At 39.6% G+C, this 18,145-nt stretch overlaps 1 protein-coding gene across 13 annotated transcripts in view; it reads right to left on the bottom strand.

Moving 5' to 3' along the window:
- Positions 1-18,145, bottom strand: part of FMNL2 (formin like 2) — a 311,765-nt gene that overhangs the window by 44,815 nt on the left and 248,805 nt on the right. For all 13 annotated transcript variants that reach the window (XM_086718606.1, XM_025933206.2, XM_086718614.1 and 10 more), the window contains one exon: positions 16,516-16,609. In XM_086718606.1, coding sequence (XP_086574732.1) covers positions 16,516-16,609 — 94 coding nt within the window. The remainder of the gene's footprint in view (positions 1-16,515; positions 16,610-18,145) is intronic.

Here is an 18,145-nt window from a genome sequence, read left to right as displayed (position 1 = left end):
AGGTACCCGGACGTTTCACACACTGACACCACCCAGCTGCTGGGTCAGAAGCACATCACTTGGACCTACTGCTGGCTCTCATGTCTCCCGGGACTTAAAGGCAGAAATATTCATCAGATTGAAACATTCTGCAACTAAAACACCTTATTCCACTCCGCAGAAAACTATGGAAAGCTGCACAACGGAATGCACTCTACAGTCTATTCAACCCTCCTCCCCCATAAATTAATACAACATTTCTGTCAATGTTGAACCGGTAAATATCTGATTAGGAGCCAGAGGTTTCATCCACGTAATGCTAATCACCCTTGTGGAAACTTCAGCCACTTTTCCAGATGTTTCAAACATCCAGATGTTTTGGCATGAGCCACACAAAACATCCAGATGACCCTCTACTTTTCATATATGTGTTTTGCTGTACCGAAAGAGTCCTGACACAGATGGAAGGGCTAGTAAAGTCCCCAAAGAATAACTCGTTGAAACACCACATCTTAAATGAGAAATGCCTTTTTACCGCTTCCCTGAACAAAAATGACCTTCACTACATTCTAGAGAGTAAGGCTGCACAATACAGTTCTTCATAAATGACATCTTCCTGAAATATTCCTAATGTCTGACTTGACTCTTTCTGGCTTCAATATAAGACATATCTCTTGGTCATCAGTAAGAACACATGGAGATTCTTTCAAGGCTTCTATTCCTACAGGAAGACCAGAATACACTGCAGCTCAAGACAGACTGGTATTTAACTAGCTACCTGAGGACTAAATGACAAGCAAAGGCCTTCGGTCTTCTCTGGGATGACTGATCCGTCAGACTCCTCTAAAGTAGGAGAAGGCTTAACACTATCCTTTTTTTTTTTTCCATTCATTTCTCCTCACAGATTCCTCCTTTGAGCATACCCAATTTGGCCCAGCAAGGCAAGGGAGAGGACACAATGACACTTTCTAGCGGTCATCGAATGTTCACTGAATTGTACCAACAGCACAGGAGAGGAGTTGTTTAAATCCTGTGGCATTGTCACCACATATCTCGGGGCCTGCTTGGGAGGCAGATGTCAACCCATGCTCTCTTCACTCCAAATCACAAGTCGAACTAAATCTAACAAAGATGTGCAATGACTTCAGAGCCCTTAAAGACAAGGACTCTTTGTTTGCTAGATCAAAGACCTCGGTGCACAAACAGGCAAATGCCTGAGGTTTGTCCACTGCTCCCTCCTCCAGTTTCTTCTGTGCTCTGCCCTAATCCTGGATGTCTATTAGGAGGACCCTACTCTCATCTAAATGGAATCACTTCCACCTGGCCCAACAAGAGAGCAGACAGTGTACTTGGGAAACAGTTCTTAAAGTAATGGTTCTGGGTCCAAGGGTTTCTGAAGCCCTTTCACAGAGTCTATGAGGTCAGAACTATTATTACAATGACACTAAGGTGTTAGTGCCTTTTTCACAGAGTAGGCAGAAGTGGTGCAGAAGCAATTGGTGGGTGAATAAAACCACTGCTGCCTGGGCACAACTCAAGGCATTGGCACTAAGTATTACAGTAATCACTGCATTCATCAGTGTCCATTTAAAACAAAAAGCCAGGGTCACTTAAGAATACCCTTGATAAAAGGACATATCTGATAAAGGGTTAGTATTCAAAACACCTAAAGCACTGATACAATTCAACACTCAAAAAAACAAAAAACTGAATTAAAGATGGGCAGAAGACAGGAACAGATATTCCTCCAAAGAAGACCTACAGATGACCAACAGACACAGGAAAAGATGATCATCATTTACCATCAGGGAAATACAAATCAAAACCGCAATGATACACCACCTCACTCCTGTCAGAATGGCTAAAATCAACAATACAAGAAACAACAAGTGTTGGCGAGGATGTGGAGAAAAAGGAACGCTCTCACACTGCGGGTGGCAATACAAACTGGTGCAGCCACTGTGGAAAACAGTATGGCGGTTCCTCAAAAAGTTAAAAATGGAATTAACACATGATCCAGTACTCGCACTACTTGGTATTTACCCAAAGAATACAAAAACATTAATTCAAAGGGATACATGCACCCCGGTGTTCATCGCAGCATCATTTACAATTGCCAAATTGTGGAAGCAGCCCAAGTGTCTATCAATAGATGAATGGATAAAGAAGATGTGGGGCGTGTGTGTGTATGTGTAATGGAGTATTATTCAGCCATAACAAGAACGAAATCTTGTCATTTGCAACAACGTGGATGGAGCTAAAAACTATAATGCTAAGCAAAATAAGTCAGAGAAATGTTTTCACTCATAATGTGGAATTTAAGAACAAAACAAAGGAAAAAACCAGAGAAACCAAGAAACAGATTCTTAACTACAGAGAATAAACAAATGGCTACCAGAGGGGAGGTGGGTGGGGGGAGGGGTGAAATAGGTGAAGGGGATTAAGAGTACATTTATCATAGAGAGCACTGAATAATGTACAGAACTGCTGAATCAATATATTGTACACCTGAAACTATTCTAATGCTGTATGTTAACTATCCTGGAATTAAAATTAAAAGCTTAAATAAAAAATACCCTTGATGATGCAATAAAAAATATTAATTTTATTCCATCTTGACCAGTGAATATATACCTCTTTAGTATTCTATAGGACAAAATGGGAAGCCTGCCTAAAGCACTTCTGCTATTTACTAAAATACGGGTGTCTTGAGTAAAAGGGCTTCTGTGATTATTCTAGTTGCAAGACGATCTAGCCATCTTTTCATTATTTAAAAGAATAACTAACATACTACAGTTATTCAGACTTAAAAATGTGGCAGGAAATCTTCTTGAAAATGGATGAAGGAAATGGACAATATTTCTTCCCAGTGACAAAACTTGAGCTTTCAAGCAAAACTGAGAATTGTGGAGAACTTCTATTCCTCGTAAGTTTGGCAGCTTTTCCGATATTTACAGATTTTTCTGATGAATTTGGTGGTGATAATAATGTGATTTTTTTTAAATATTGCATGATGAAATCTGTCAGTATTTAGAAGATGTGAATAATTCAGTGAATTGGTATTTCCCAACTAACTACTGCATATTGTTACAAAACTACAATCATTCAAGGTACAAGACAAGCAAATAAATTTTAAAGTTAACAAGAGTACAAGAATTTCATTAATACAGTTTCAGATTCTACTTTAAGAAGCTACTACCTGTCCAGTGTTTGTATAGTATAGTTTCAAAACATAAATATCCACTGTTAACTATAAATTCTATTAAAATACTTCCTTTTCAATCTGTACATTTGTGTGAGGCTGAATTTTCTTCAACTACTTCCACCAAAACAACACAACTGAATGCAGGGGCAGACGGGGCATGAATATTAAGCTAGACTTTAGAAGATGTATAAAAATACAGGGGCGCCTGGGTGGCTCAGACAGTTGAGCATCCGACTTCAGCTCAGGTCATGATCTCACAATCTGTGGGTTTGAGCCCTGGATTGGGCTCTGGGCTGACAGTTCAGATCCTGGAGCTGCTCTGGATTCTGTGTCTCCCTCTGTCTCTACCCCTTCCCCTGCTCGCTCACTCTCTCTCTCAAAAATAAACATTTAAAAAAATTTTTTTAAAAAGATGTATAAAAATTTAAAGTAATGGCACTATTATGGACTGGACTGTGCTAAACTGTGTCTCCACAAAAGTCATATATCAAAGTCCTACCCTCAATTCAACTGTATTTGGAAATAGGGCTTTTAGCAGGTAAGGTTAAATGAGGTCATAAGGGTGAGTCCCTAATCCAATGACACTGATGGCCTTAGGAGAAAAGAAAGAGACCTGTGTACACACGTACACACGTACACACACACACACACACACACACACACACACCTAGGGAAGACCATATGAGGATACAGCAAGAAAGCAGCCATCTGTAAGCCAGACAAGGACCCCCCAGAATCCAACCATGTTGGCATGAGGACTTTCAATCTCCCTAACTGTGAGGAAATGCATTTCTGTTGTTTAAGTCATTCAGTGTATGATATTTTGTTATGGGAGCCCAAGATGACTAAAACAGCCACTACTGACATGGATTTAAAAAAAAATTTTTTTAATGTAGACACAGAGACAGAGCAGAAGTTGGGGAGGGGCAGAGAGCAAGGGAGACACAGAATCCGAAGCAGGCTCCAGGCAACGAGCTGTCAGCACGCAGTCCAACGCAGGGCTCGAAATCACAAACTGCAAGATCATGACCTGAGCCAGTCAGACATTTAACTGATTGAGCCACCCAGGTGCCCCTGTCATTGATATTTTTTTTTAATTTTGAAAAACAGATTTTTTTAATAACATAACATGTAATAAGTCTATTATGTTATTTTTTCTTGTTTTTATTTATTTATTTGGAGAGACAGAGATAGATAGAGAGGGAGAGAGAGAGAGAGCATGAGCAGGGAAAGGGCAAAGGGAGGGAGAGACAGAGAATCCCAAACAGGTACCACTCTGTCAGTACAGAGCCCCATGTGGGGCTCAAACTCACAAACTGAGATCATGATCTGAGCAAAAATCAAGAGTCAGATGCTTAATCAACTGAGCCACCCAGGTGCCCCTCTATCATGTCCTTTTTAATGAATAAGTATCAAAATTTTTCTTTCCTTTCTAATGGGGTAAATACCAATACATAACCTGCATAAAGAAAAAATTGGGGGATCCTTCATAATTTTTAAGAATGTTGGGATGCCTAGCTGGTTCAGTTAGAAGAGCATGTGATCCTTGATCCCAGAATTGTGAGTTCAAGCCCCACATTGAACTGAATATAGAGATTGCTCAAACTTTAAAAAAGAACTTTGGAGGGGGTGGGCGCCTGGGTGGCTCAGTTGGTTAAGTGTCCGACTTCGGCTCAGGTCATGATCTCACAGTTCATGGGTTCGAGCCCCATGTTAGGCTCTGTGCTGACTGCTCAGAGCCTGGATCCTGCTTTGGATTCTGTGTCTCCCTCTCTCTCCGCCCTTCCCTGCTTGCTTTCTCTCTCAAAAATTAAAAAAAACATAAAAAAAATTTTTAATGTAAAAAGGGGTCACAGAGGCCAAAAGTTTAAGTACTAAATTATACTACTAGAGAATAGCTTCTTTATTTCTACAAAGATGATGAATTCTCAAAACCCAAAACCTGCAGAAGCAAATGAATGGGTTTCTAATAGTAAAATGTCTTACAAGATTGTCGGGGAGTCCATCACACCATACAAAGGACTAGGACATCTGCCATCTCTCCACAAAGATGAAGTCACATCTTTCAGACAGGGCAGATTTCCCTAGACAGCAAGAAACCTTCCACCAGTTTACAAGGTAGAAAAAGATCAAAAAAAAAAAAGAAGAAGAAGTCTTTAGTTCTTATGTTACACAAGGACAAGTACAATCCCTGGCCTTAGACAGGTTAGAGAGCAGTGGATCCCGACCATTCTCCGTTGTCTCTGGGATGTGCCTACCTCTGTAGCATGGAGGCTCATTACGAAGCTAGATATTCTTCTCCCAAAGCCAAGTGAGCACTGAATTCTGAGCAAGAATATGAGAGAGATGAAACCGTTCTCTCCCACATGGTCTGTAGGGCATGCATTCCCCAAAGTTCTGGGACAATCAAACTCAGTGAATCTACCCAAGTAAACAGATTTGCCCTAGAACGCATGATACACTAAAATATCAAATAAAGGACAAATACGCAAGCAACAAAAAGATGATTATCTTTTAACAATGCACTAAACGTGCCCTTGGTAACTACTGCACAGAAAACACTACTTCCTAGTTTTACACCTAATTCCTGGAAAATACTTCAAAATGGCAAATTCGGTGCTGTTCTTAGCGGTATACCAGTAAACCCGGGATACCACACGTGTTGTTGGTACACTTGTGGGGAAGGAGCCCTCATTTTCCACGGCAAAAACCATACTGCTGGAACAAAACAGGGCTATAGCTCATGTTACTGTAATTGGCCATTTCCACTCTCCAGTGACGCAGAGCTGGGGGGGAAATTCCGTCAGAGAGCTCAACTTCATGATGAAGGGTGACTGACAGTGATTGTTGGACCACAGTCAGGAACCACGGAGCCATTTTCTTCTGAGTTGTGTTTGAGACAATTGTTGTGAATGAAAACTAAGCAAGACTATACATCCTTGGCAGACTGATACAAAGAATGAAAGAACTAGGCAGGAGCCACATGCGCCACTAAGGTGGAGGAATGGCTGCAGGACTACAGTGAGCAGAACAGAGTCTGGGTGTGAGGGAGGAGCCAGTAAATGAAAAGTCTGAATCATGGCTCAAAAGCTCAGTCTTCCAAACACTGCCCAAGAAAGCGATGCTTTCACAGACAGGCCCTTATGAGCGGCAGGTACCATGTACCTCTAGTACATCCAGTTCACTTTCTGGATAGGGAAGCAGCAAGTTTCTTTGACACACTGCAGATTTTTTTTAATGACACTTGGGTGTAGAAACCGATGCAGCCCTTTCCGGCCATTTCCAAGGGACTAACAATCCAATATAGTCTAAAATAACAGTGCTCTATTTTTATTTTAAGCTTGTTTCAGTCCTACCAACCGCCCTTAGACCTGTTACATCTGTTCTTGCTTGTAAATTTTTGTACCAAACATTTCATTATCTGGGTACTTTGTTTTCGTATCTGTAATACAAGAAGCACTTAACCTTTCTCAGATGGAACCATTTGAACATATATGCATAATACATACTACACACATAGGCATGTGCAAACCAGATTTTATATAGAAATATGAAACTGTAGAATTAGAAGGGACATAGAGACCATGAGACTAACCTGTCATCTGAAGCAGGAACTTGCACCACAAGATACCAGACCCACCAGGTATATTCTAACTCTCCTGACTGTCTTTTGTGCCCTGTGCCCGTCTCTTCTGAGCATCCTTCCAGTCCATTCTAGCCTGGCCTCCTTACTCCTCTAGGTTGAGGCCCCAGGGAATTCATCTCCTTAGTTACAATCCTTGTCTCTATTTAGATTACACACACACACACACACACACACACACACACACACAATCCCCAATATCTCTGTTTAAACCTGTTCTCTCACTCCTCATCTTTAGTTCATAACCAAGAATCTGACATTGGACATTTTACCATCACTAAGAGAATGAATTTAATAAAAAACAAAGCCTATTTTCTTCTCCGGAAAAAAAAAGAAAAAATCCCAGATATCTGTTTATTGTGGCTGTGCTACTTTGTTCTTAATTAAATGTATATAATTTGAATAGATGTTTATTCTCCTCTTATGTCTGTCCCCAAATTCAATGGATTATCCCATCCTGATTTTGTGGCTTCACATCCATTGTCATGGCCACAAACTTGATCCAGGGCCCAGTCCCTTAATACCTGAACTACTTACCTTCCAAACTCCAGCCTCTCCCCTCTCACACACTTCATACAGAGCATCAGTACTCTAAGATTTATCAGAATTACCTAAAATGCCCTTCTCAGATTTCCACAGAATCAAGGAGAACAGATATAAAGACACTATAAACAGTAAAGTGCTTTATAACTATTAGTTGCTTCTCTTTCCCTTTTTCTATTCCTTCCTACTTTATCTTCCAGTCGAGATTCTATCACAGGTTTCAAATCTCTCTGCTCTTCCCTCCTCAGAAGCTGAATCACGCCTGCGTCCTGCCACGCTTTATTCTGTATCATGGACCCTGGTCAGACGTGGTTCCTTGCCATGCAGCACAGTTATCCTGACCTACGCCACTCCAGGACAGACCGAAGCTGTTTTCCCCTTCTGTTCCCAGAATTCCCTCCACCCACCAAACACATCTCTTCGTTCCTTTATAATGCTGCTCAAGACCAATCCTCTCTTTTCGGGCCCCATACAGATAGCCCAGTTAGTTGTGAATTTTACTAATAACTAAAAACCCTCCAATAAGCTGCTCAATCTATAACTGTTCCAGTTAGGTTTGTTTTGTAGTAGAAAATTGAGGGTGTTGTATAAACATGTGTATGGTAGATGACAACATGTTATGTAAGATTGACTGTGCCTTGTAGGTCAATGGATCTGATAAAAACCCCAAAGTTGCCATTTACTAAAGTATATCAGTAGGTCTATTTACTCTAAACCTCTTGTTCTTTATTACTACTTCATAGGGTGAACCCTATTAAAGTAATATATCGTAGCCTGTTGGTATTCAGCAAACAATAAATGGGAGTCTTCCTATTTCTATATGTGTATATGCCTTTTTTGTACACCTGACGATCTTTTGGCTAATGTTTACAACATGGAATAAAATGGAATTGATTCACGAACTCTGCTTGTGTTTTCTTTCTGAAGATGACTGTTGATTAGTTTAAAAGAAACCAACCAAATAAAACCCTTATGTATTAACTATGGAGCGCAAATAAATTTAAAAAGGTGCTCAAGTTTTACAAGTATTTAAATTTCAAATGAAATCTGAGCTTGACTCACACAGGAAGTCAAGCTCAATAAGCATACTCATGGCAGTAACTTACAACTAGTTTAAATTATAATAGGGAAAAAAAACTGTATGCACAATTCAGAACTTTAAGAATTTTAGAAAATTAAAGAAACACTACTAGAAGGAAAAATCTACCGTACACAATAGGGACATTTAGCCACATGAGGCAGGTTACTTCCCAAATACTACAAGCAACAGGACACACACACACACACACACACACACACACACACACACACACACACAGAAAATCAAGGCTACTCCAAACCCCTTCATTTGTTTCCCTTTAGGACCTGTTACTTTACATAAATACATCTTTATGCTGTTACTCATAATACACACATGCATATATACATACATAAGACATATATATATGATTTATCCTTTTCCTGGTTGGCATATCTAGCATAGCACTTTCATAATTATTTTAACAGTTCTATGTAAACCTAGCAGCCTAGTTAATAAGAAGGTTAATATAGCCCTGGGTCGAAGGCTTAGCCACTGCTTAGCACTGAACTTAATGACCGCTAAAAATAACCTATAATCCAGATTTGACATTTTAAAACAATTCTATGTTCACTTAATATAAATGTGCTTTTAAAAGCACCTAGGACAAATAGAGAGTATGCAAGCATACTTAAATACCAAGATAAAGACAAAAAACTCCTTTTTATACAAGTCAGGGTGGAGTGAGGGAGAAAAAGAATAGGGAGGTGTTCTTTCACACAGGAAAAAGCAACCAAGGAGTCCCTAAAATAGATTCAAACATTATTCTGCAGAAGTAAATACCAGAATGGCAACCAAATCCTGACCGGGAACTAAAAGCTCCCCATTCTAATGGTTTGAGGAGTTGCGGATGATGCTGTCAGAGCTGTAAGACTTCTCATTCCAACTCTCTCATCAACTCGCAGCAGAGTACTTCTTATCATCCATACCTGCCTTACAACCATAACAACCTTGAAATGTCAAAGAAACACTTCTCAAGTGAAAGTGCTGTGTTTAGGGACCTGTGCCAGCCCCTGGTGCAGATTCTATGAGGTCTTAAAGTAACACGCAGCTCTCACTGGCTTTTTCCTGAGGTCTTTCATTGTTATCTTCCCAGAATATCCAAGGGGACATATAGGCCTACAATTTTACAGCCAGCAAAGGGCCCAGATTTTGGAAACAGCGTTTTTACACGAATAAAGACAAAAAGGAGGCAATATCGTGTTTTTGTTTTGTTTTGTTTTGTTTTTTAAGGTGGCTGCAATGAATGAAATAGAACATGAGGCTCCCTATTGGGTACATTGCACTGAGCTTATGGAGAGAAGGGAGGGTCTAATTAAAAAAGTTGAAAAGCAAAGCATTTCTACAAATGCTCCCAGATACCACGATAATCTCTCTGTCCCCAGGTGCCACTACCTTCTTGTACTTTTGTTCCTGGCCCACACCAAAGGAAAGTCTTGTAGATATTAGGAGTAAATGAATACAACAGAGATCCAAGGAATGAGAAATAGGAATGGCAAAATCTCTAAAACCAATTTCAAACCCTAACCACACCCTGCTCTGTCAAAGTGACCTCATGCTAAGCCCACTGCCAATGGACTCGTGCAGCAAAGAATAACTTTTTTTTTTTTTTTTTACTGAAAGAGTAGATCTAAACAGCAAATGTTTGGAGAACACATTTCCTACCACTGTTTCTTGCTTCCTTAGGCTACAGGGCAATATGAAGGCTCTGGAATAAGCAATGGGGTCTTTCCTGATCTGCTCTTAACTTCATATCCCACCTTTTGTCTTCCCCACACCCTGCTCCTTTTAAGAATGGAAAGTACAGCAAACTACAGCAACTATAGTCTTTGAAGCTTTGTTAGGATGCTACCTTCTCTGTATAAAAGGACAACTTTACCTGGCATGGTAGGCTGAATAATGTCCTCCACAAAGATGTCCATGTCCTAATCCCTGGTACTTGTAAATATTTACCTTACATATACAAGGGACTCTGCAGGTATGCTTAAGATAAGGATCTTGAGATGGAGAGATTATCCTGGATTATCTGAGTGGACCCAATATAATCACAATGGTCACTAAAGGAAGGAGGCCAGAGGATCAGAGTCAGAAAAGGCCACAAGGCAAGGAACATATGCAGCTTCTAGAAATGCAAAGGGTAAGGAAATGGATTACCCAAAAGAACCTCACTCTATAGACTCGCTTTACACATCTGACCAACAGAACTGTAGGATAATATGCATTGTTATAAGCCAGTATGTTTGTGGCAATTTATTACAGCAGTGATAAGAAACTAATATACCTAGTTCACTCTTATCCTAAATTCAGCTCAGGGACCCTTTCCAATAGGAAGCCTCCTCTGGGAATTCCCACCTCATCTGCCGTCCTTCCTTCACCTCCTCTTGGTTAGCTGTTATTCCTCTTACAAAGCATCTGACATTTACCTTCATAAAGTCTAGTAGTTTAACTGTCAAAAATAGTTATTCTGTTTTGTTAACTGGACTGGGATGCTTCCCCTCAACACCTTAAGTGTAGGGCCCATGTCTTACTCATTTTCTTATTGCCAGTGTTTATCAATGTATCTGACATAAAGGGGCACTCAAATATTCATGAAAAAATTTTCCAGTAAGTTAGCATGACTCATCCCTTAATGATCAACAGGAGACCAGCCTTCACTTCCTTAGGAGATGATAAAGACATAGATGATAAAGAAATAACTAGTTCATTACCAGGGACTCAGAAATCCTCTGTAAATGGCTCCTTTCTCCTCTAGAAAGGTTCTCAAAATATGATTTGCCCATAGTAAACTCGCTTGAAAGAAGCAATAACCACCCTTTCTAACTCCAGTGAAAAAGTTTATAAAGCTTTCGGTCTTGAGGAGAAGCCGAGTATTGGGTTGAGAGGAGGAGAAAGAGAAAACACAAGAACAACTATAGATACATTGGTAATTCTTAAGAAGTTACTGAGGTGAACTGTATTTTCCAAAGATGACCACAGCAGGCTCTCCCACCCCACATGTTCTCCCGCACTGTGACCCTCACAATCCACCATCAAGAGGTAAAATCATTGATTCCCCTTTGCATTTGCGTTGGCCTTAGTGACTCACTTATCGTCAACAGAATGCAGCGGAAACGACACTGATGGCTCTGACACTAGCTCAGAAGACATACTGCAACTTCTATCTCTTTGAATACCTGATCTCTAGATGCTCCTTCCTGGACAGTTCCTCTTGGAAGCCAGCTCTCGTGCTCTAAGAACCTCCAGCCACATGGAGTTCTACATGGAGAACTCATGACAGGCTCTACTGAGTTCAGTCTTTGAGTCATCAGAGCCCAGAAGCTAGATACTTGATGAAGAAGCCTCCAAATGAATTCCTACCCCTAGTCATTGGGATCTTCCCTGATGAGGCCCTGGGCATGATAGAGCTGGGACAATCATCCCTGCCTGGCTTCCTGATCCACAGAATCCATGAACATAATAAGACTATGTTTGGGGTAATTTATTATACACAAGCAATAACTGTAACAGTTAATAAGTAGTTCAAAAGAATAATTGCTGTGACTCTGCTTCCTGATCCCTGGAAGATGGACCGGCCAGAGAAGACTTTCAGTGAATCAGATTAGTGTAATTCTTGTCTCATACAGTGAAATACATGCATGCTTTAGAAATGTAGCTCCCCGTTTGAGATCTGAGAAAATACATTGCTTATAGTTCACTGAGAGACAGAACAAAGTACCCTTCCCTCCGAGTTGAAAATTTTTACCAGTGAAGGAATTATCCGGATGGTCTTGTGCTGAATTTATAATCCTATACCCTCAAATGTTCAAGAGGTTAGATTAGACGGGATTAAACTCAGAAGGATGCTGGAAGCACACCAAAATGTCTGCTCTCCTTCCTGCCCAATTTGGCCCATTGTAAATAAAACTTGACAGGCTTTCTTAAATCAACTTAATAATGTGTAGCATGACTGCTTTCCAGTGCCCGGTAGCTAAACCACATCAGCTTTCTTAAGAAGCCTTCTAGAAAAAGGCCAAAAAAATAATGGCTACTGCCAAGAGTGTTGTGCACTGGAGCACTGGTGGCCTTGAGTGACTCACTTCACAAGGCTCCACCTCTCTATACTAGAAGGGCAGAAGTGGGAAGGAGTTAGGCCTTTAATAACCCAACTCAGGCCTCAGGCTTATTTGTTAAAGCCAGATGCTGTCATTTTGGAAGCAGATGAGAACACAGTTATAATCATTCTGGAATCCTGATGAATTCCAGGTGCACCTCCCAGCAGCCTGGGGGAGCTGGTAGCTCAAAGCCCTCCAAGAGTTTTATTACTAGTATCATAGCAGGCTATTCCATTACAGAATCTGTGGGCCTTAGCATCTTTCCCTCTAATTTCAAATGGGAGCATTTTTGCCAGACTTTTGGAGACACTTTCTTAAAAGCAGTTTGTCAAACTTATCAAAGAATAGAATGCAAAAAAGTAGGAAGACTAAGAAAAGTTGGAAAGAGTAAGGTCTAGGTAGAAGACTTCAAGGTTCCTAAGGGAAACTGGATCAAATAGTGCTTATAACTCTAAAGTTGGGGCTAGTTCATGTCCTGCCCATAAGCGTACTTTTATGGCCTAGTGGATCACTAGCTATGGTCCATGGTATTTGGGAAAGAAGAAAAAGCATGATGAGAAACTCAAGAAGTGTTTATGGTGGCTAGGCTTCAAGGGCACACAGCCTGAGTCTAGCCACATTTTAGAAACGCTTGCCCATTTTCCAGGGCTGTTTCTCTAGGCTCCTTGTCAACCCTGTGCCTTTCTCAACATCCTTCCAATCAACCCTTTCTTCTGTACATTAGAGTCAGTTTCTGGTTCATGCAAACAAGACTCTGCACTAATGCAAATACCAACAGAATGACCTTTGCTTCAAAACGTTTTATTTTTTCTCCCTGTCGGGTAGGCCAACTATTCAAAAACATACATTGCAATGCAACTAAGAAAGTATCGATTCAGACAAGATGGTAATACATCCCTCCACATGGCTAAATTAGCCAGTAAGTGAAAAAGAGATGACTCCTTGTTCTCACCCTGGTCTTCAACTCAGGACCATAAATTTTCATGAGGAGATGTTTCAACACCAAAACCAGATGTATTAATTCCTTTTATTTAGGGGAAAATTTTTTAAGAGAAAAGAATTCAAGGAGTACATGGTTGACTGAATGGTTTAGTCTTTACGTACACCTTACACTCATTTTCAGGGATGTCAGAAACCAGGCTTGGAATAAGAATTCATTTATCATCAAATACATTGAGGTGATATATGTGCTTACTCATGGGACCTCCACTCCCATGAAAAGCAAGGCCTTGGGTTAATATTCTTCCTGCCATCAGCAATCATTAAATTGGAAGCACCTCCTCTTTTCCTAAAGTACGTACTTCAGACATGTGGCGAAATTCTTGGCAAAAACACAGAAAAACAAACTTGTTGAGATTGTGAATTTAAATTGAAATGTGAGAAATTTAAAGAATCACACATAAAAGTCGATCAAAAGCTAAAAGATACCTTCCTTTAATTTACATTTGAATTAATTTGTGGTGGTCAAATAAGACAGAATGGATTTGTTGGCTCAAGAAGTAGAGAGGGAAAACATCCTGCTACATTCTTAAGACACATGGTCTTTAAATTTCCCTTTAGAATCTGGTACCATATTGCAGCAGTATGCTTGGCTGTGCCTTAACAATGATCAAAGCCCAAAGGGACTGGCTTCTCTATTGCACATTACTTTATCTGCAAAACAAGATACTGATGTCTGATGTGGAACCCCACGACTACTTTCCATCAGTCCTCCTGGTGAAAACAGGGAAAATCCCTTCATTTTTCTTTAGGAAGTGAATGGAATCCCAACTTACTAAAAGGGATAAAAAAGCTTTAAAAACAATCTTCTTGAAGGTAAAGACTTTTTGTTGGCCCTACTCCCTAGTATCCTACCTAGTACCTGCTATGGTACTCTCTCTCTGCCATGATCAGCTCAATACAGATTACTCTCACCCAAACCCTATCTGCACAAGCATCTGAAATCCTAAGTACAACTTTTCCTGATCAGGAACAGCTGCCTCCCACATCTCCCTAAACCCAGAAGATTCCACTGACATTTTTGCCAAAATGATTAAAGAATACACTATTAACTGTGATGTATGAGAAAATAAATTCCCTCACATAAAATAGGAGAAAAGAGAAAAGGAAGAAATTTAAAAGACTCTGGGCTGACAATGGCATTACATTAAAAACAAACAAACAAAAAAGGATCAATACAAATACGCTTTTCACCCTAAGACTGAACAGATAAATGGGTTGATGCTCTTTTGACATGGACACCTCCTTAAGGTGAATGCATGCCAAGAGGACACAGAGAACATGGCTCTTGTCCCTTTTCTTCCCTCATGGCATTGTTTCTCTAACATGCAAATGCCTGTCCAAGAAGAATCAATCTTCAACACCATCACTTATATAAGTAATTACAGAAATGAGGCAGATTCTGGTCAAAGCTTTTAAAATTCTAAGTCAAAACAGGGGTGCCTGGGTGGCTCGGTCGGTTAAGCGTCCGACTTCGGCTCAGGTCACGATCTCGCGGTCCGTGAGTTTGAGCCCCATGTCAGGCTCTGTGCTGACAGCTCAGAGCCTGGAGCCTGTTACAGATTCTGTGTCTCCCTCTCTTTCTGACCCTCTCCTGTTCATGCTCTGTCTCTCTCTGTCTCAAAAATAAATAAACGTTAAAAAAAAAATTATAAAATAATAAAATAAAATAAAATAAATAAAATAAATGAAATAAAATAAATAAAATAAATAAAATAAAATAAAATAAAATAAAATAAAATAAAATAAAATAAAATAAAATAGTTCAGAATCAGGAGCACCAAATCATGGTCCTGGCTCTGCCACTCATCTAGCTATGTGACCACGGATAAACAAAATGTATTTGGAATTTCAGTTTAGTCTTCTAGAACATGTAGACATTAATACTTGTCTCATATAGTCTCACAGAACCACGTGATTACATGTGTGCACCTAGGCATACCACCTGCCATAGAGTAGGTCTTCAATAAATATTAGCAGGGTTTTATTCCAGAGGTTCCCAGGAAAAGATGAGCAAGAGTCTATAAGTCCCTCTTAAATCTGATTCTAATCCAGGGGCATCTGGAATCAAATGGGACTTCCAGGATAAGCCACAATTTGGCTGACAGTCTTAATGAAGCCTGAGCTCCAAGTGCCTTTACTTATTTTTGTAATATCCCACCTCAAAGTAGCCTCAGATGTTAGGCACATACAAGGGGAGCCAACAGGCACTCTTTGGGGCTATGTAACCCTGCACTCTTACCACCCAGTGATTATTTCAGTCACGATGTCTTGATACCGTGGGCCACAATCCTTGGTATCATATTATCTGTGTGCAACTGTTTCTTCTGTAGCCCTTTTAGTTTCCATTTTCAACCATGCAAGTCCTAGGGTTTACCATTTGCCTAGCAAAGGATCACCTGGTTAAGATTACAAACTGCTAAAATCAGTGTGTGTATTTATTTGAGAGGTTTCTGGTGGCATTCAGCACGGCAATGATAATGTATGTGATTTGGGGAAAATAGCTACGATTGAAGAGTTCATAAAATGTACACGGTGGGTGCCCAAGTATCAACCATAATGAAAACCACAGACGTTTAACAAAACATGTTTGCAAACTGTTTGCAAACTGGCAATTCCATGTTCTCCAAATGGAAATAGATCCTGCAAATAGTTTTTAACTTTTCTTGGAAATGAGACATCAAAGAAAGTTTAATGCATCCATTTAAGATATTTAGACTAAGTTCACTACTTCTCCCTCAGTGACGTCTTAGAAAATTAACTAGTCTACCCCGTAGGCCCCAAAATAAATAAAAAGGTAAACCATGGTGATCACCACTTATTGTGGTGATCATTTCACAACATATACAAATATTGTACACCTGAAACTAATATATGCAATTATATCTCACAATAAAACATACACACAGAAAATGTAAATCATTCTGTTCAAAGATGTCCAAATATGTTTGTGTGAGCGAACTCCAAAGTATCCTACCTCCTTAAAGTTGTCAAATGCTGATAAAATGATTTCATGCCCGCCTCTGACAAGACAAACAGCTGCCAACAGTTCTAAGACAAGGGCTTTTGTTCTGTCGAAACAAGAAGAAACAAGCAAAAAAATAAAAAATAAAAAAATCAGTGAAGTAACATGATGAATCAACTCTCCTTTCCTTCCAAAATGGCTATGATAATAAAATAATTTGTTCATGTATGTTTCTTAAACTTTTACTAAGGTATATTTATATTAAAGTACATTTTTAAACTTTTACTAACTTCTATGTATGTGATTCATCTGAGGTACCAAAGTTGGAAGGAATGTTTCCCACTCCCAACATTCGAATTAAAATGACTCAATAATGAAAATTAATTCTGGGAAGATTAGTCTTTCACTTCTATCAGTGGGTGACTCAGTATGACATGTTTGAAAAAGTTTTATTGATAAGCTAAAGACAATTGGGAACTTGAGAATATTCAGAAAAACAACCCATTGGTTAAATACCTTCTCTGGTTTTAGAGTCAGAGAAGTAACACTTGCCCCCCAAATTCAAAATGTACTGAAATTAATGTCCTATTATTTCAAATCTGCTAATTGACAGATGGCGCCATAAAGATCCCCTGTGACAATGCAAGTTTTTGTCACCACTTCTTTATATGTAGGAGATCTGAAAGGAGCTGGATTACAGCGGTGCTAATACAAGAACATTTTCTCTGACTAAAGAAAAAAAATAAAATGCTATCTGAAGTATTTTTAGAAAGAAACCCTTGGCAATACAGTCTAAGTTGTCAAATACAACATCAAGAAGAGCATTGTTTTTTTCGTAAGATCACTTCTGTATTTTTTTTTTTTTTTTCTGGAAAAAAGCTATTGCCAACCACTAAATAAAGACCGGCCTGATACCCACAATGTCAATTACTTTAAGAAAAATGAATAACAGCTTCCCTGTAATAGTTGGCAGGGACAAAGAAGCAAGAAAACCCAGATTTCCTAATAAACTTAGGAAGCAATTGTAAATTTGCAAAAACTATTATGGGAAGTTTGAAATAATAGTCAACATTTAAATAGGACTTTACAGTTTGCAATTCATTCCATGTCAGAAAGGATCTCATTTGAAATCAGAATTTTTGGGGGCGCCTGGGTGGCGCAGTCGGTTAAGCGTCCGACTTCAGCCAGGTCACGATCTCGCGGTCCGTGAGTTCGAGCCCCGCGTCGGGCTCTGGGCTGATGGCTCAGAGCCTGGAGCCTGTTTCCGATTCTGTGTCTCCCTCTCTCTCTGCCCCTCCCCCGTTCATGCTCTGTCTCTCTCTGTCCCAAAAAAAAATAAATAAACGTTAAAAAAAAAATTTTTCTTTAAAAAAAATAAAAAAAATAAAAAAGAAATCAGAATTTTTGGTGGCATTAACCAGTGTTGCGATATATGGTCCATGCAGAGGTATCTGGTGAAGGGAGTAAGACTTGTGAAATGCGGAATCCCTCACCAAAATGGAAAACACATTATAGTAACTAAAATAAACTGATGAAAACAGGCTTCTAGGGATAATATGGGATGTGAATAATATGGCACTGGCTTTTAGAGGCAAGGGAGTAGAAGAAGCAATCCACGTGCACAATTATTTTTGTTTTGTGT

Source organism: Puma concolor, chromosome C1, assembly GCF_028749965.1.
Source record: "Puma concolor isolate L17-30 chromosome C1, mPumCon1.1.hap2, whole genome shotgun sequence".
NCBI classification, from domain to species: domain Eukaryota; kingdom Metazoa; phylum Chordata; class Mammalia; order Carnivora; family Felidae; genus Puma; species Puma concolor.
Note: the sequence above shows the minus strand (reverse complement) of the source record. Positions and strands in the feature narration are given on the sequence as shown.